The following is a 20732-nucleotide window of genomic DNA, read 5'->3' on the forward strand; positions in this document are numbered from 1 at the left end:
ACTGGTTGCAATTACGTATTTAATGATTTTATGGTCAGGTTGTATACTGGTCGTAATAATTTTGTAACACTTTTGTCTTAAGTCTACAATGAATGTGAAGTTTCTATTTATATGTGTAATTTTCTATGTTCTATAAGGAACTGGTTCTATAAGGAAGTTGTAATCTGACCACAAAACAACAGGAATATTATGTATTTTTCATGACTTGATCTTGTCGTGAAAAAATATGTCATTACCTGATTTTCATGACTTGATCTTGTCGTGAAAAAATATGTCATTACCTGATTGTAACAGAAACCAGTTTGTTGTATTCTGGTTACATGACCAGTTTTCAACCAGAAAATCCCATTTCAGTAATATGTTTATGTTTCACACAAATGCAAATATATATATATATATTATTTTTTTCCCCCATACAGGCGACTGTGGGACCATTCACTGTGGTGGAGAGCATTGATAAACTGACTGGAGCTTTAGCAGATGTGCTATCAGCAGAGTGGAAAAGCTTCACACTCTCCACGGAAAACATAGGTAATGATCTTTTTTTTATAGTGTTGCTAAAGATCTTTGAAATTATGTCTTATTAAGAATATAATTAACATAAGAACTGATAAGAACAGATAACAACTGGAGATAGAACTGGGAACTTCAGATAGACGCTAACCAACTAGAGAATAGAGGTGAAATGACAAAGAAAAGGGAGTTCACTTTACAGTGGTATCTGATGGCTCAGTCTGGGAGTATAGTGTTTGAATCAAATCAAATTGTATTCGTCACAGGCCGAGAGAAAGAAAATAGAGAATTATTAGAAAAGTTATAACATGTAATAATAAATACCCAATGAGTAATGATAACTTGGCTACGAGGTAACTGAGGTAGATATGTACATATTACTAGGAATGAAGTGAATAGGCAACAGGATAGATAATAAACAGTAGCAGCAGTGTTTGTGATGAATACAAATAAGTTTGTGCAAAAAGGGTCAATACAGATAGTCCCGGGAAGATATAAGGTTAACTATTTAACTAACTATTTAACAGTCTTATGGCTTCGGTAAAAGCTGTTCAGGGTCCTTTTGGTTCCAGACTTGGTGCATCGGAACCACTTGCCGTGCGGTAGCAGAGGGAACAGTCTATGACAGGGGTTCTCAAACTAGGGGTTGCGACCCCATATGGGGTCTTCTGATATGAAAATGGGGTTGCGGGACAATTTCCAAAATCCAGAGAAAAAAAATATATATACCAAAAAATGATATAGTATCGTCTTTGTCTCTTAAAATCATTGTAATGTGGTTAACCTTAAAAATCTAAATATTTTTTTTTAAACTAAAACATTCATTCATTCAACCAGAGAGCGCCATTAGATCACAGAAATAGGCTGCACTTGACCATTGCACTTGAATCATTCCCATGGTGAATGGCTAGGCTCGCTACGCTATGAAAATACACATTATGGCCGAGACTTTGATACTACCGGCCGCAATTGATATGGTGAAAACATTGTGTGGGGAGGCGGAGGCACAGAAACTCACATCAATACCTTGTCAGAGAAGACTGTTGAATGAATAATTTATTATATTGCTAGCAATCAATTCAAATCTTATTCAAGAGGAAACTGACTGAACGACTCAACTCCCCAGCTTATGCTCTCCAAATGGACGTTAGCTGTGAGGGCCGAGATGCCCATGTATTGTCTTTTGTTTGCTATACATGTCGGGGTATGCTATTCATGAGGACATATTATTCTGTCTCACGATTCTCGAGCACGGAAGGGCACAGGGGATGTTCAGTGTGCTGTGCGCCTATACTGACGAAATACAGATTCCATGGGGTTGAATGGTGGGCTTTTGCACAGATGTGACTCCAACTATAGCGGGACGGCGGGCAGGCCTCTGCACTCTAGTCATGAATGTGTCTCCCTCTGCCATATGTACACATTGTCTGATACCGAGAGCAACTGGCAGCAAAAGAGCTGAGCACAGAACTCTGCAGCAGGTAAGCACAGATATACAGTGGGAAGAAAGATTATGTGAACCCTTTCGAATGACCTGGGTTTCTGCATAAAGTGTTAATAAAATGTTATATGATCTTCATCCAAGTCACAACAATAGACAAACACAGTGCTTAAACGAATAACACACAAACAATTATAATTATAATTATTTTTTCTTTTTTTGTTGAGTTTGCATACTATACACATTTTACAGACACAATCTATTTTACAATAGAAATATGTTTTGTTTGTTTTTAGTCCTGGCCTTCCTTTCTGATGTCTGTCCAATTTGATTTCTATTTGTAACTCTGCTATTTCACAACATTTCTGAACCTATATACATTTTACAGACCCCGTATGTTTTACATTTGTTTTCTTAGTCCCACACTTCAGCTCCATTCAGCCCCTCCCATCTATCTCTTTCTATTTGCCATATATTTTTCAACTGTGCTGTAATGCTTCACTCGTCAACAGAGATGTTAGCATGTTTCAGAGATTTCTGTATGTCTTTAGCTGACACTCATTGAGCATTCTGTGCTGTCCTCCTGCAGTCATCTTTGTAGGACGGCCACTCCTAGGGAGAGCAGCAACAGTGCTGAAATTTCTCCATTTATAGACAATTTGTCTTACCGTGGACTGAGTTTTAGAGATAATTTTGTCACCCTTTCCAGCTTTATGCAAGGCAACAATTCTTAATCTTAGGTCTTCTGAGATCTCTTTTGTTCGAGGCATGGTTCACATCAGGCAATGCTTCTTTGTGAATAGAAAACAAAAATGTTGTGAGTTTTTTTTATGGGGCAGGGCAGCTCTATCCAAAATCTCCAATCTCGTCTCATTGATTCGACTCCAGCTTTTGGAGTCATTAGCCTAGGGGTTCACATACTTTTTTCAACCTACACTGAATGTTTAAATGATGTATTCAATATAGACATGAAAAATGCAATAATGTGTGTGTTATTAGTTTAAGCACACTGTGTTTGTCTATTGTTGTGACTTGATCAGATGAAGATCAAATCAAATTTTATGTACAATTTATGCAGAATTCCAGGAAATTCCAAAGGGTTCACATACTTTTTCTTGCCGCTGTACTGCAGCAGGTAACTTTTATTATCAACCTCATCAAACCACATCCCCTGCGCGCACGCCTGTTAGCTAAACTATGTGGAGATATGAGAGCATCAGAGCATGACAGTGTTCTATTACACACTGAGGCTTGGTGGTTATTGAGGGAGAGTGTTTGAAAGATTTTTCGCATTGAGAGAGGAACTGTAGTCATTCAAAATAGATGTAAAACCCCCACCCCCCAAAAAATTTTTTGGGTGTAATGAAAAAAAATGTGTTTCCTTGACTATGTAACAGACATATTTGGAAAACTGAACGAACTGAACACAAGCATGCAGGGGAAATACTAAAATATTATACTGATGAGTGACCGAATCAGTGGATTCAGAGGGAAGAATTCTTATTGGAGAGAGTATTTCAAAAGCGAACCATGCCCCCTTCCCTAGGCTGTGCATGTTTCTAACGGACAACAGCATCAGTATACACAGGCAGTTAGAAAAGCCAAGGCTAGCTTTTTCAAGCAGAAATTTGCTTCCTGCAACACAAACTCAAAAAAGTTCTGGGACACTGTAAAGTCCATGGAGAATAAGAACACCTCCACCCAGCTTCCAACTGCACTGAAGATAGGAAACACTGTCACCACCGACACAAACCACTATAATTGAGAATTTCAATAAGCATTTTTCTACGGCTGGCCATGCTTTCCACCTGGCTACCCCTACCCCGGTCAACAGCACTGCCCTCCCCTCTGCTACTCGCCCACGCCTTCCCCATTTCTCTTTCTCCCAAATACAGTCAGCTGATGTTCTGAAAGAGCTGCAAAATCTGGACCCTTACAAATCAGCCTGGCTAGATAATCTGGACCCTTTCTTTCTAAAACTATCTGCTGAAATTGTTGCCACCCCTATTACCAGCCTTTTCAACCTCTCTTTCGTGTCGTCTGAGATTCCCAAAGATTGGAAAGCAGCTGCGGTTATCCCCCTCTTCAAAGGGGGGGACACTCTTGACCCAAACAGCTACAGACCTATATCTATCCTACCCTGCCTTTCTAAGGTCTTCGAAAGCCAAGTCAACAAACAGATTACCGACCATTTCGAATCCCACCATACCTTCTCCGCTATGCAATCTGGTTTCAGAGCTGGTCATGGGTGCACCTCAGCCACGCTCAAGGTAATAAACGATATCATAACCGCCATCGATAGGAAACAGTACTGTGCAGCCATATTCATTGACCTGGCCAAGGCTTTTGACTCTGTCAATCACCACATCCTCATCGGCAGACTCGACAGCCTTGGTTTCTCTAATGATTGCCTCGCCTGGTTCACCAACTACTTCTCTGATCGAGTTCAGTGTGTCAAATCGGAGGGTCTGTTGTCCGGACCTCTGGCAGTCTCTATGGGGGTGCCACAGGGTTCAATTCTTGGACCGACTCTCTTCTCTGTATACATCAATGATGTCGCTCTTGCTGCTGGTGAGTCTCTGATCCACCTCTACGCAGACGACTGCAGATGGTGATGCGTGATTCATCGCTCCAGAGAACCCGTTTCCACTGCTCAAGAGTCCAATAGCGGCAAGCTTTACACCACTCCAGTATGACGCTTGACATTGCATATGGTGATCTTAAGCTTGTGTGCGAGATGCTGGGCCATGGAAACACATTTCATGAAGCTCCCGACGAACAGTTATTGTGCTGATGTTGCTTGCAATGGCAGTTTGGAACTCGGTAGTAAGTGTTGCAACTGAGGACACACGATTTGTATGCGCTTCAGCACTCGGCAGTCTCATTCTGTGGGATTGTGTGGCTTACCACTTTGCGTTGTTATGCCTAGACATTTCCACTTCACAATAACAGCACTTACAGTTGACCAGGGCAGCTCAAGCATGGCAGAAATTTGACGAACTGACTTGTTGCAAAGGTGGGCTCTTAGGGTAAGGCCATTCTACTGCCAATGTTTGTCTATGGAGATTGCATGGCTGTGTGCTCGATTTTATACACCTGTTAGTAACGTTGTGTGGCTGTGGTTGAAATTGGCGTAGCCACTAATTTGAAAGGGTGTCCACATACTTTTGTATGTAAAGTGTACATTTCTTCACATGTTTGGGGTTCAGAGAAGTTTTAGATATCAAAATGGGGTTGTGGGCCAAGAATGTTTGGGAACCCCTGGTCTATGACTTGGGTGGCTGGAGTCTTTGACAATTTTCTGGGCCTTCCTCTGGCACCGCCTGTTATAGAGGTCCAAGATGGCAGAAAGCTCGGTCCCAATGATTTACTTTGCCGTACTCACTAGCGCCTTGCGGAAGGATGCCAAGTTGTTGTCATACCAAGTGGTGATGCAGCCAGTCAATATGCTCTCAATGGTGCAGCTGTATAACTTTTTGAGGATCTGAGGGCCCATACCAAATTTTTTCAGCCTCCTTAGGGGGAAGAGGTGTTTCGTGCCATCTTAATGACTGTGTTGGTGTGTGTGGACCGTGATAGATCCTTAGTGATGTAGAAACCAAGAAACTTGAATCTCTCGACACGCTCCATTACATCCCCGTCGATGTGAATGTGGGCATGCTTGTTAATGAAGTTGGTGACTGGTGTGGTAAATTCCTCAATGCCGTCAAATGAATCCCGGAACATATTCCAGTCTGTGCTAGCAAAACAGTCCTGTAGCTTAGCATCCACTTCATCGGACCACTTCCACATTGGGCGCATCATTGGTACTTCCTGTTTGATTTTTTGCTTGTAAGCATGAATCAGGATGACAGTATTATTTGGCAGATTTGCCAAATGGAGGGCGAGGGAGAGCTTTGCATGTGTTTCTGTGTGTGGAGTGATGGTGATCTAGAGTTTTTTTGCATCTAGTTGCGCAGGTGACATGCTTGTAGAAATGAGGTAAGATGGATATCAGTTTCCCTGCATTAAAATCACCAGCCACTAGGAGCGCCACCTCTGGATGAGCATTTTCCTATTTGCGTTTGGCCCTTTACAGCTCATTGAGTGCGGTCTTAGTGCCAGCGTCAGTTTGTGTTGGTAAATAGACAGCTATGGAATGTATAGATAAATTCTCTTGATGCGTACCAACAAACGGGTGTGATCATTCTATTGTGGTCCAAAGTGTCCATGGGAAGTTAAGCCCAGGAATTTGGGGAATTTTGCTTAAATTCATCAAAAAGTTAGCTTATAACAGTGAATGTTTGACAGTCTCCTGGAGGGGAAGGAGTCTCTCCAAGAAATGGTCCTGTATGTCACAGTCTGCCGATATGGACAGCCCCATCAGGCGGATCCTCCTGGATGATGTATTTTGGGAGAAAGTGGTAAGCAGCCTGAAACTCCTGAAACCTATAGCAGTAGCCATTGCACAGATTGAGGGAGACAATATCATCCTGTCTGATGTTCACTCTGCTTGCAGATGTATGAGAATAAATCCATACTGCCCTGCCCACTTTACTGTTGCTCCAAGCAGAGGAAACTGCAGTTCTGAAATACATCAAAAAGCATGAAGACTTCTGCCTGAAGCCCATACACGCCACAGCGTACATGTTGGACACCAAGTATGCTGGCAAGAGCATCCTGTCTGGTGCAGAGATCAACAAGGCCTATGGTGCCATCACTACCGTGTCTCGCCACCTTGGCCTGGATGAGGGCAAGCTTCTTGGCAGTCTGGCGAAGTACACTTCCAAGCAAGGGCTTTGGGATGGAGATGCAATATGGCAGTCGTGCCAACATATCTCCTCAGCCACCTGGTGGAAGGGACTTTGTGGATCTGAGGCTTTTTGAGCCTGACAACGAGCCATCCCAACAAGGTTGGAAAGTGACAGTGAAGATGAGGCCTCAGAGTCTGATGTTCAAGAGGTAGACATTGAGGAGGTCCAGGGAGAAGATATGGAAGCCTGAGAGGAAGACAACCAAAGCTTTAGTTTCTAGACATGTATGTTGAAAACGTTTTTCGGGAAATGCGATGGATCATTGCGGATCATTCAATATTCCCTTTCTAATGTTGTTCAGTGAAATCATCCCATGTGAAGAGTCAACTCATTTCATTAAAGTTCAATTCATATCTAAATCGTTTTAAAAATTTCTATTAGAAGGATTTAATTATTTGCAAATATGTCTACTTATGATAAGGTAAAATGTTTATGTTTCTGTCTCCATATGATATGGTAAATATATCCAATGCAAAAAACATAACATTTAAATGGTATTCATATTAAGTTGCAACTATTTCCGTTAATGCCCATATATACCCGTTAATTCCCATTTATTCCCGTTAATTTCCACAGAAAGTTTCCACCTCTTAGTATTTCCCAAAATGTGCAACCCTAGTCGTCCCTGCTGCGTACGCTCAAACCAGTGTGATTTAGAATGCTTATTTAGAACGTCCAGTTTCGATTGACGCAAAAGTCCGCGTTTGAGCTGGCCACACTGTTTTTTCACAGAAACATTTTGCACAAACACAGTCCTCACAAAGTTATGTCCTGATTGTGACCAGGTTATTTTTTGATGTAATGTTCAGACATTCACAATCATCCAAACCAGAAAATGTAGGCTACATTAGTCCTAGTGCTAACTGAGGAAAGATTGACGTAACACAAGCGTTCATATTTAGCTAACTCTCGGCTGACAGAAACCCCAATATGAATTAGCTAATAGCAATTACTATTTACAATTCATCATATCACGGGTGAGCTCAGAGTACTGATCGAAATAATTGAGTGAAACACTTTATAAAAACAAAAGTAATCCGATGAAGGGTAGTGTGTGGGTGCCACCATGTTTCGTTTTTTTGCGTCAACCAAAGATAAGGTTTCTACATTTTTATTTAACTAGGCAAGTCAGTTAAGAGCAAATTCTTATTTACAATGACTGCCTACCCCGGCCAAACCCGGAGGACGCTGGGCCAATTGTGCGCTACCCTATTGGACGTGATGTAGCCTGGACTCGAACCAGGGACTGCAGTGACGCCTCTTGCACTGAGATGCAGTGCCTTCGGGAGACAAGAAGAGGAGACAAGATGAGTTTGGTCTGTTTTGAAGGGGGTGTGTTGTCTACTTCACCTCGTTATATAACATCTTTGGTCTAACAGACGTTTATGTGACACCCAGAATGCATTGTAGAATGTCAACAAACATGGAGCAACACATAGCTGGCAAATAGCTGAGCCTTATCTCATCGTAATCAGTACGACCTTCAAAAAAGTATTTTACACACATCATAGGTGTCCATTGAAATCTATGCAATTATCGGAAAGTATTATTTTTCACCAGTACTGTGAATAAAACTGTTAATACTTTATGCTCCATACATACATACTGTATGCTACAATAGAAATGACAACACAATAGAATACCTCATGAAGCTGGTTGAGAGAATGCCAAAAGTTTGCAAAGCTGTCATGAAGGCAAAGGGTGGCTACTTTGAAGAATCTAAAATCTAAAATAGATTTTGAGTTGTTTTAACAGTTTTTTTGGTTAGTCCATATGTGTTATTTCATAGTTTGGATGTCTTCACTATTATTCTTCAATGTAGAAAATAGTACAAATAAAGAAAAACCTATGAACGAGAAGGTGTGTCCAAACGTTTGAGTGGTACTGTATATTTTTGATACCTCAAATAGCTAAATTATCCTTGGTATGATCATCTTAAAACAATTCCATATTTTAGCACGAGTCCAATTTGTCTGTAATGTTCCTGTATTACTTTATAGGAGTCCAAATTCCCTGTATGTCCTTTGTCCCCAGATGTTCACGTGGAGGCACGGAAGCTGTCCCAGATGAGCTGCAGCTGTGTGTTTAAACCGTCAGTGTTTGGCGACCACAGTAGCGGTAGTGGCCAGGACGAGCTGCTCATCCCCGACACGGAGGTCCAGAGACTACATGACTTGGGTAACACTCATTCATGCGGATGAACACACACACACAGACACTCACACTAAGGTTTAACTCTAGAACCACTAGAGAACGTTGCCTATAGCCTATTTTAGTTTCCCTTACAATAAAAACATTACAGTGTAATCCATTTGATCAACTTTATTTGTAGATTCGATTAGTAATAGAGTTATAGTTAGAGTTATAGTATAATTAATAAAGTCCAATTACAGCTTCTTTTGACAAAGTATAAGTTAAAAATATAATAATAATATAACCAGCCAGGTACACAGGTGAAATGATTTGCAGTATTCCTAAACAAAAGCACCAGTGCATGAACAATTGTGAAGGAGGAATTGCATGAATTAATATTTGTGGAAATACTGTATATTCATGACAAGATATAAAAACACAATTTTTTGGATTGTATCGGACACTTGCGTGCCTTTTTCGCGTTAATCAATCTCGTCTTCTCTTTATGCTTCGTTTCCACAGTCAGCACACAGCTTCGAGGCTTTGTGTGAGCAAGCCCCACAAACAAATTGGTTGCACTGCACACAGTTTTCATGGGCCTTGTTTTGTGTGCCCCTGCTGCAGGTGTCGCATAACCTCTCTGTAGCGGTTGTGTGGCATGGTCTCTCCCAAAACAAGTCCACCCCAAAACTTTCAGAACAAAATTCCTCTACATCCATGCTCTTTCCGCCGTACGCTCCCTGGGCATACAAGAGTGCAATACATGCTTACAGTTCATCCTTAGACATGTCCCACATACTGTTTCCTTTTTTGTGCACATGAGCAACAGCACAATCTCTGATGCACTGCGACATCTGCATCTCACATAAACTCATCACTCTTTTCCACCCAAACCGTGCCATCCCTCCCAGACTCCTGTCTCACCGAAGTCAAAATCAGAATCAGATGAAGACTTCACCAGCAAGGTCGTTTTCAAGCTCAATATCTGATCCTCCATCCGGCTCCAAATCTAAATTCTGCAGTATTTTCAATGCTGTCAAAACGTGAAAGAGAATGGTATCAACCCGCAAGGCGCGCGGTCAAATTATTAGCATGAGTGCCAACGCTGATAAATAGGCATAACACAAACTCATTATTACACTATTGTTGTTCTAAATTTAATCAACCTCTTCACCCTCATCATTCAGGTAGGCCTTATTTAAATCAGATTGTGAAGTAACTTGCACAATTATCTCCCATTCCATCCATTTGTCATTCATTCAGTGGGCTGGCATCGTTTGCTTCGCTGGATAGAGTCAAGGATATGTTTAGCTTTATTCTAAAGGCCTACTGCAACATGTAGCATGTTTTCGTTTCCCTTACAATACATTTGATTAGTAATAGAGTTATAGTAAATAAAACAGTTCCATAACAGCTTCTTTACAAAGTAAAATGTACAGTTGAAGTCGGAAGTTTACATACACCTTAGCCAAATACATTTAAACTCAGTTTTTCCACAATTCCTGACATTTAATCCTAGTCAAAGTTCCCAGTCTTAGGTCAGTTAGGATCACCACTTTATTTTAAGAATATGAAATGTCAGAATAATAGTTGAGAGAATTATTTATTTCAGCTTTTATTTCTTTCATCATATTCCCTGTGGGTCATAAGTGAGCATTTTTCCTTTGCCAATATAATCCATCCACCTGATAGGTGTGGCATATCAAGAAGCGGATTAAACAGCATGATCATTACACAGGTGCACCTTGTGCTGGGGACAATAAAAGGCCACTCAAAAAAAAAAAAAAGAGGTGCCGTGCAGAAATTTCCACCAGAGCTGTTGCCTGATAATTGAATATTAATTTCTCTACCATAAGCTGCCTCCAACGTCGTTTTAGGACATTTGGAAGTACGTCCAACCGGCCTCACAACCGCAAACCACGTGCAGGGGGGGGGGGGGGGGGGGGAGTATTTCTGTCTGTAATCAAGCCCTTTTGTGAGGGAAAACTAATTCTGATTGGTTGGGCCTGGGTGGGTGGGTCTGGCTCCGAAGAGGGTGCCCTCCTAGGCCCACCCATGGCTGCACTCCTGCCCAGTCATGTGAAATCTATAAATTAGGGCCTAATTCATTTCAATTAACTGATTTCCTAATATGAACTGTAACTCAGTAAAATCTTTGAAATTGTTGCACGTTGTGTTTATATTTTTGATGAGTGTAAAATGGCTCTAAATACCTTTCTGTTTGTGATATCAAAATTCTGACAAATGAGCAGTGTAAAATACAAACAGGACAATTCAGGGAAGGAGCAGGACATTTTTTGGAGGGCGTTTTTATTTTATTTACAAAATCAAACGTCAGTGGTCATTGGCCTATGGCGGTTCTAATGTCAATGGCGAGAACCAGTTTATCGAGATTTACTGGGATTTCCCGCCCAAACCCACTCCCTTTTTCTGGGATAAATAATTGTGCGAAACCAGTTAATTATAATAAATTATTTCTATGAACAGCGTGACGTGAAATGGAACTAAGTAATGTCTAAATCTGTCTTCATACAGCCTTCTCTGCTCTGCTATCTGCATGATTAATAATAAACGCTCAGGGTAGGGGTGTGTGTGTTATTATAGCCTACCGTATATACTTACACAAAGTCACCATGAATTCAAAGCTCACGCATTGTTTATGCTGAAACTGTACACACGACCGGGAAATACAGTTAATACGGTAACAAAATTGGCTCCAACTTTTGAGCTATCGGTAAGCCTCAATAGTGTGATTGCGGCCTGTGCATCCCATTGGTTCCTGCATGAACACCCCCCCCCCTTTGAGCACGCCATCTTCATGCTTGTGTGACACTTTTGATTTTCTGGATTTCCCCTGATTGTCAATACGATTAAAATTTGGGTCCAAGGGGAAATAAAAGTATTATCTGAGTTTTCTGGGGGCGAAGGACACTGTCTACCTGTTGTTACTGTTACTGCTACTGTTGTCACTCCGACTTATCTTCTGTGGAGTTTATCGACAGTTGGCATCCAACGTTACGGTGCATTACCGCCACCTACTGTACTGGAGCGCCCCCGCCTCCCTTTGTGTACTTCTCTGGGATATGTGGGACGCTAACGTCCCACTTGGCCAAAAGCCAGTAAAAATGCAGAGCGCCAAATTCAAATATATTACTATAAAAATCTAACTTTAATGAAATCACACATGAAAGACACCAAATTAAAGCTACACTTGTTATGAATCCAGCCAGCATGTCTGATTTCAAAAAGGATTTACGGCGAAAGCACACCAGAAGATTATGTTAGGTCAGTACATAGCCACAGAAAAACACAGCCATTTTTCCAGCCAAAGAGAGGAGTAACAAAAAGCAGAAATAGAGATAAAATTAATCACTAACTTTTGATGATCTTCAGCAGATGACACTCATAGGACTTCATGTTACACAATACATGTATGTTTTGTTCGGTAAAGTTCATATTTATATCCAAAAATCTGAGTTTAGGTGGGACGCTACTGTCACTTGGCAAAAAATCAGAGAAAATGCAGAGCGCCAAATTCAAATTAATTACTATAAAAATTACTATAAAAATCTAACTTTCATTAAATCACACATGAAAGATGCCAAATTAAAGCTACACTGGTTGTGAATCCAGCCAACATGTCAGAATTCAAATAGGTTTTTCGGCGAAAGCAAGCGATGCGATTATCTGAGTTAGCACCATTGTAAACAAAGAGAGATAAGCATATTTCAACCCTGCAGGCGCGACACAAAACGCAGAAATAAAAATATAATTCATGCCTTACCTTTGACGAGCTTCTGTTGTTGGCACTCCAATATGTCCCATAAACATCACAAATGGTCCTTTTGTTCGATTAATTCCGTCGATATATATCCAAAATGTCAATTTATTTGGCGCGTTTGTTCCAGAAAAACACCGGTTCCAACTCGTGAAACATGACTACAAAATATCTCAAAAGTTACCTGTAAACTTTGCCAAAACATTTCAAACTACTTTTGTAATACAACTTTAGGTATTTTTTAACGTAAATAATCGATAAAATTGAAGACGGGATGATCTGTGTTCAATACAGGATTAAAACAATCTGTAGCATGCTTTCTGGTCACGCGCCTCTATCTAACAGGACACTTCATGTGACCCTGATTCAAAATGGCCGTACTTCTTCATTACACAAAGGAAAAACCCTCAACTATCTGTATTCCCAATGAAAATCCATTGAAAGAGTGACCTCAAAAAAAAAAATCTGAATGGTTTGTCCTCGGGGTTTCGCCTGCTAAATAAGTTCTGTTATACTCACAGACATGATGCAAACAGTTTTAGAAACTTCAGAGTGTTTTCTATCCAAATCCACTAACAATATGCATATATTATCTTCTGGGGATGAGTAGCTGGCAGTTGAATTTGGGTATGCTTTTCATCCAAATGTGAAAATGCTGCCTCCTGTCCTAGAGAAGTTAAAAATGGACCAATAGAAGTATTGATAAGGGAATTTATATGTTTAAAGTAATAATAAGAGAATCTGAATGACATTAAGAGTAATGACAAAAGTATTTCACCCTAATAGTTACAGAAGCTTAGACAATGTGTTTAGACATAATACTAGAATATTGTGAGACAGTGGGAACATTATGTTTGTGTGTGATAAAGAGGAACTGACAACAGACATGTTTTGGTACTGTGAGACCAAGGACAGGAGATAAAGTTCCTCCACCCAGGGAGGACCAGATGCGCTTGTAGACTTGTAGGCGCTTGTAGGAGTTATATAAAAGCCTATGCGCATTATATGATTTTTAGAGCTCTCATGAATAAACTACAACGAACCTTTTGCAGAATCTGAGTCTTTGCCTAATTCTTATTCTTTACAAGCTAGGGGCAATTGGTCAAAGCTATAGTGATTGTTATCATCATTGGCATTGAAAATTCTTGTGACAAGTATAAAGAGGGGTTCCTGCAGATGTAGGAATGACCACATGCAGTAACGCTTTGAATTGTGAGATGCAATTACTAGAGGTCGACCGATTATGATTTTTCAATGCCGATACCGATTATCTTTTTTTATTTTTTTTAAATATATATACATATCATACACACACACACATTTTTGTAATAATAACAATTGCAACAATACTGAATGAACAATGAACACTTTTGTTTTAACTTAATATAATACATAAATACACACACACAGCTCTAAAGTGACAATGATACTGAAGAGCCTGCTTAGGAGACAAATGCTCTCAACTGTTTGAATAAAAATAGAGTTTAAGTTACCTGTGATGAATTTTGAAAACAAAAACCTTAATTTCTATATGCAGGAAATCCTATTTTAATAATGGGCATGTAAGAATTGACAACCAAAGTGCGAGTCATAATTCCCATGACACCTAGCAAAATCTGAAAAGCGGTTCCTTCATTTATTGCATAGGATATGTTTAGATTCACTTAAAATAAGGTCTGTGTTTCGTGTAGGCTTACATCACCGTGCCAATTTTATAACTGTGTAGATATCCATAGGACAAGGTAACTCTGATCAATATTGGCTAAATATAAGCGAAGATAAAAAAAATTGGGGAGTGGATTTATGAAAATATGTTGACAAACGTTACCTTATCCTAGTGAGATTTACACGTATCAAAACGTCGACGCGGTTTAAGCCTGCACGAAACACAGACCTTATTTGAAGTAGATCAAGACATTCTCTATGGAAGACATGAACGGTAAAATAACGAAGTGAAGTAAAATAACGAAGGAACCCCTTTCAAATTCAGCCGCAAGTTTTTACAGGAATTATAATGCGTCGACTATTTCTCTCTAAACCATATACCTTTGACTAATCCGGAAACTATCACCTCGAAAACAAAACGTTTATTCCGTTCCGTATTTTATCTAACGGGTGGCATCCATGAGTCTGAATATTCCTGTTACATTGCACAACCTTCAATGTTGTCATAATTACGTAAAATTCTGGCAAATTAGTTCGCAAAGAGCCAGGCGGCCCAAACTGTTGCATATACCCTGACTCTGCATGCAATGAACGCAAGAGAAATGACACAATTTCACCTGGTTAATATTGCCTGCTAACCTGGATTTCTATTAGCTAAATATGCAGGTTTAAAAAATATATACTTGTGTATTGATTTTAAGAAAGGCATTGATGTTTATGGTTAAGTACACATTGGAGCAATGACAGTCATTGATTGATTGTTTTTTATAAGATAAGTTTAATGCTAGCTAGCAACTTACCTTAGCTTACTGCATTCGCCAACAGGCAGGCTCCTCGTGGAGTGCAATGTAATCAGGTGTTAGAGCATTTGACTAGTTAACTGTAAGGTTGCAAGATTGGATCCCCCGAGTTGACAAGGTTAAAAATCTGTCATTGAAAATAAGAATGTATTCTTAACTGACTTGCCTAGTTAAATAAAGATTAAATAAAGGTGTAAAATAAAAAAATAAAAAAATAAATCGGCGCCCAAAAATACAGATTTCCGATTGTTATGAAAACTTCAAATCGGCCTCGATTAATCGGTCGACCTCTAGCAATTACACCCTTCTCATAGGTCTACCTTCTTTTATTAATTCAAAAAAGTCTGTCTGTGTGGCAAAGCTTTACAAAAATGTATGGCAACGAGGCCGCATGCAAAACCAAGCTGCTGAAAATCCAGTCAAGAAATGTAGCCTGTTTCAACCAACAATCAACCGGTCACGATAGCCACAATCTAGGCCACCTCTGAGGAGGCCGAGAGTGCTTTCTCAGTCTGTGCTTTTTGAGAGCCCATTTCAGCAGAATACTTTTTAGTTGAACAGGTGCGGCCTATATCCTATGCAAATTGTTTTGTTTGTTTGTTTGCTACAGGGTAGGGCCACCAGGTTATTTTACGTAGCCTATAGTTCAAGTTTGTGTGTAGATTGTTATTCTGCGTTTGTTTGGCTGGTCTTGAGAATCAGTCAGCTACAATTACAGTTGGGCCTACTTACACATAGTTAGGCTTACTCTGTTTCTGACCAAGTCTGTTTGTCATGTTGAAAAATAACGCAAAAACCTCAAATTGAAGAAGCAAGTTTTATGAAAATGTTCGTTTTTCTGTCCTGAATAAAAGTCAGAATGGAAAAGAATAATGGCTGGGTCTTCACTTGTTTATTGAATTTTATTATATAGTCAATGTTTGTGTAGCCAAGATCTCACATTTCATTTATTTTATGCTGTGACTAAATGCATTTTTAAAAACAAAACCTTCAGAGATGATCATATACTTTATTGCTAGAAAAGGCCTACCATAGATTTTTAGGATAACGAATGATAAAGAATGGTAATAAGTAAATTGTTAGATTTTATGTAAAACATAGCCTACTTTAGAATGGCACATGATTCGCGGCGGGTTTAGATTTGCGGGCAATTGATTAACCGTAGTGCTATCCATGGTGCTATCCGCTACAGCTTATCTCTTTGATTAGCGGAAAATCAAATATGTTCCCTCTTTTTTTAAATTTTATTTCACCTTTATTTAACCAGGTAGGCTAGTTGAGAACAAGTTCTCATTTGCAACTCAAAATCACCACAGTAAAAAATATCACCACAGTAACAGCCACAACTTTCCCAAATTCTCCCAATAGCAATGAACAAGGAGAGAGAAAAGGACCAAGCTGCATTGTTCAGTCAAAGCTAGGCTACAGCGAATGTAATTTTCACTAGACCGTATTAACCCCATAATATTTTATTAGTTGGACAACAATGCTTCAAAGGCCTGTTAAAACTAGGCTACATCAACGAAATAGTGTGGTGACTTCGAGAGCACTTTGAGTTGGTTAAATTGCGACAAATACAACAAGAAATCGTTAGATTAATGTGTATATTTCTCCATTTATAGTGGTGTAATCATGTCAGATTTTTTTCCACTGGTCTTCCGGTTTGAACGGGAATAGCGGGAGACTCATTTAACTGACACTCGCATCAGTGTTATCAGTGTTGTATTTTGTGATGACATTTATTTTATCACCCGTTTTATTTGGCAGGTCACAAGGAAGTGATGTTCATCCATACGTACTACAGCCATCTCATGGAGATCCAGTCTCGGATGGAGCAGGACATTTCTCCAGAAGACCAGAGTGAAAACACAGGGTATGGTTTCCTTACATGTCCAATTTGACATAGTAGAGAATGTCATCCAATACAATGAATGACCATGCTTTGACATAATTATGGTCAACTTTTCAGATCCTCCAGATCTTCTGGGGAATTAAAATGCTACACCTACATACAGTATGGAGAATACAAAGGGAATACATTATTGGATCATATCTGAATACAATCTTGACTAGAAAAATGTATAAAATGTTTATATTTTACACTTCAGGTAGTCTGATCTTAATCGGATAAGATCTGATTTTGGTTGCCAACAAGCTCACATGAAAGGAAAGGCCTAAAGGTAACATCTACTCTATTATTGCTCCCCGCAGTGTCCTCCCTGGTCGCCTGGCCTCTGCAGTCATCTCAGCCACGGTTCGAGACCCCTCCAATGCCCAGAACATCCCAGTGGCCATCCACTATACTTTGTCCTCCTCGCACGTGGTAAGATCAATGTCTGTATCCCGTATCCCAAATGGCACCCTATTTATTTTATAGTGCACCTTTATAGTCCTATGTGCCCATGTCAAAAGTACTGCTCTATAGGGAATAGGTTGCCATTTGGGACATACACATTACTATATATGAAGGGGATGAAGTCCACTGCTACACACTAGACTACTGCCTGCATGCTGATTCACACTATAAGGCCAACCTGAACCATAGAGTACTTACTGGCTTGGATATTTTCATTTCACATTGTCCTTTCCAGCTCTGTTCCAGCAACTATGGTGATGAGTAACCAGGCCAGCCAGTGCGGCTTGGATTGGTTCGGCTCAGTAGTGTGAAATGTTATGTCCTGCAAAAAAATAAATATTTCCTGCAATTCTTAGGATGTAATGAATTCCAATCCGTACAATATGTTCCGATTTTGAAAGAGCTTAAGTATGGGTGTGTGGTGTAACTTTGATGTGTATATATTGTGTCTAGTGGGTGGTTCTCCTCCGACAGTTTTTCTTAGGCGGGGTTGCCAGATTCTCAAGAACCCCAGAATCTTTGGGTTTCACTAACAAATGGTGCAATTCAAACCAATCATGGTCATTTTTACAGTGGTTGGAGGTGGTTGGGAACAGGGTGAAGTAATGGTTGAGGGAAACATAACGTTGTTATAGAAACTCTACAATACAGTACGTGTCTTTGATTTGACATCTATTCACAAAGTAAAGAGTTGGCCCAGGTCTTTCTAGTAAGTTCCCTGGCCCGATTCCGTGTTGCTTTTGGCGCGTCCTGTCGAAGGGTGCGAGGAGAGAGACTGAGAGAGAAAGAGGGTGAGAAACATCTGTTTCTTGTTCTAGGTGGAGTATTCGCAGCGAGTCACGCCTGTTTGCGTGTTTTGGAATTTCACCCTAATGTAAGTATGACCACACAGTGCAGCTAAATCAGACGTCCCTAGAGTACATGTCAGTAGCGATAAGTCATAACATAACGTTGCGTAGTGTTTGTATGTATGTGTGTGTGTGTGCGTGCGTGTGTGCGTGTTTGTGTCATATTGATTTCTGGGTTTTTGTGCCACAGGATTGGGAATTCCAACGGCTGGTCCAGCGAAGGTTGCAGGGTGACTCACACGAGCTCTGATGTCACTTCCTGCTATTGTAACCACACCACTAACTTCGCCGTCCTGATGAATTACATGGAGTCCAAGGTAATGAATAGCATGGTTGTTCCACCAATTACATGCCATTTGAGTAGTGTAACTTGGTGAGGGAAAAAAAATATTTTAACATTCTGGCAAAAAGAGTATGTTCAACTTTATAAAAAACATGTTTTACCATCTCAAGATGGTAAAATAAATAACATAAAATAAAATAACAGGGTTGACCGTAACAATATTGACCGTAACAGTGTTGACGATTTCATCTTAAATCAGCCATAAATCCCCTTTTGACAGGCAGAATGGAAGCTTGTTGTGTGAATCAGGGAAGGGCAATTGAATGCAAGCTTCACATTATTTTTGTTATTGTTAAAACATTTCTAGCCTGTCGATCTATGGGTAATAGGGTTAATGTGTTACGCTCAACCCACTCAGTTTTCCACCACAAACCACCAGAAAACTGTCAAAAAGAGTAGAACCAGCTCACCTGCTTTTACACTGTGATTTGACTACTAGATGTTCAATGTTTCTTTAGAAAAAATATATTTTAAAAGGAACAGTTTCAGTTCAGTTTTTGTAACAGGGCTGACTTTTTTTTGTTCTCTTGAAATTAATCCCTAATCACATCAAATACACTGAACAAAAATATAAACGTAACATGTAAAGTGTTTGTCCCATGTTTCATGAGCTGAAATAAAAATTCCCAGAAATGTTTCATACGTACAAGAAAGCTTATTTCTCTCAAATATTTATCTCAAATTTTGTTTATATCCTTGTTAGTGAGCATTTCTCCTTTGCCAAAATAATCCATCCACCTGACAGGTGTGGTATATCAAGAAGCTGGTTAAACAGCATGATCATTACACAGTTGCAGCTTGTGCTGGGTACAATAAAAGGCCACTTTAAAATGTGCTGTTTTGTCGAACAACACAATGCCACAAATGTTAGAAGTTTTGAGAGAGAGCGTGCAATTGGCATGCTGACTGCAGGAATGTCCACCAGAGCTGTTGCCAGATATTTGAATGTTCATTTTAATATCATAAACTGCCTCCAACGTAGTGTTAGGGAATTTGGCTGTACGTCCAAGCGGCCTCAAAACCACAAACCACGTGTAGCCACGCCAGCCCAGGACCTCCATATCCGGCTTCTTCACTTGTGGAATCGTCTGAGGGTGGGTGGAGAGGAGGTGCTGAGGAGTATTTCTCTCTGTAATAAAGCCCTTTTGTGGGGAAAAACAAATTCTGATTGGCTGGGCCTGGCTCCCCAGTGGGTGGGCCTGGCTGCCAAGTGGGTGGACCTATGCCCAACCATGGCTGCACCCCTGCCCAGTCATGTGAAATCCATAAATTGGGCACTAATTAATTTATTTAAATGGACTGATTTCAATATATGAACTGTAACTCTGGAAAATCTTTGAAATTGTTGCGTGTTGCATTTATATTTTTGTTCAGTATAAATAATAATCTTCACAAAGACTTTGTCAAAGCAACAACATACACTACAGTATCAGTCAAAAGTTTGGACACACCTACTCATTCAAGGGTTTTTCTTTATTTTTACTATTTTCTACATTGTAGAATAATAGTGAATACGTAAAAACTATGAAACAACACATATGGAATCATGTAGTAAACAAAAAACTGTTAAACAAATCAAAACATATTTTATATTTGAGATTCTTCAAAGTAGCCACCCTTTTCCTTGATGAGAGCTTTGCACACTTTGTGGTAGTGTTATGTTTCAGTTCTGATATCTCATCAAAGAATTTTGTACACATGCACACACACGCATGCATGCACGCACAACTCCAGCAACTGGTGGATTTGTAGCCAGGCCAGCGTAGTTCAGCTCTGCTCTGCTTAGTAGGGTATTATTTGTTGTGTCAAGTATTCCTCAAATCAAGCTCATCTAATGTCAGTCACTTGCACTTATTGCCATCAGACTGTTGCAAACTCGTATTGTGCCACATTGCCCAGTAGATGTCACTGTTAGTATGGAGAACCATAGGCCTCAGGCCATGTTGGAGTTAATCAGCTATAATATAGACTCGTTCCTAGTGATCAGTACTCAGTGGATGATAACAAGACTTGTGTGTTGACTGTGTTTTGACTGGCTTGTCCTACTGTGTGTATGCATGTG

At 39.9% G+C, this 20732-nt stretch overlaps 1 protein-coding gene across 1 annotated transcript in view; it reads left to right on the top strand.

Moving 5' to 3' along the window:
* The window catches only part of LOC129811096 (adhesion G-protein coupled receptor D2), a 158370-nt gene that overhangs the window by 22173 nt on the left and 115465 nt on the right, over positions 1-20732 (top strand). Inside the window, exons 9-14 of the mRNA XM_055862263.1 lie at positions 420-531; positions 8782-8925; positions 16891-16996; positions 17335-17446; positions 18298-18353; positions 18518-18644. Coding sequence (XP_055718238.1) covers positions 420-531; positions 8782-8925; positions 16891-16996; positions 17335-17446; positions 18298-18353; positions 18518-18644 — 657 coding nt within the window. The remainder of the gene's footprint in view (positions 1-419; positions 532-8781; positions 8926-16890; positions 16997-17334; positions 17447-18297; positions 18354-18517; positions 18645-20732) is intronic.

This window comes from Salvelinus fontinalis, chromosome 14 (genome assembly GCF_029448725.1).
Source record: "Salvelinus fontinalis isolate EN_2023a chromosome 14, ASM2944872v1, whole genome shotgun sequence".
Lineage (NCBI taxonomy): Eukaryota > Metazoa > Chordata > Actinopteri > Salmoniformes > Salmonidae > Salvelinus > Salvelinus fontinalis.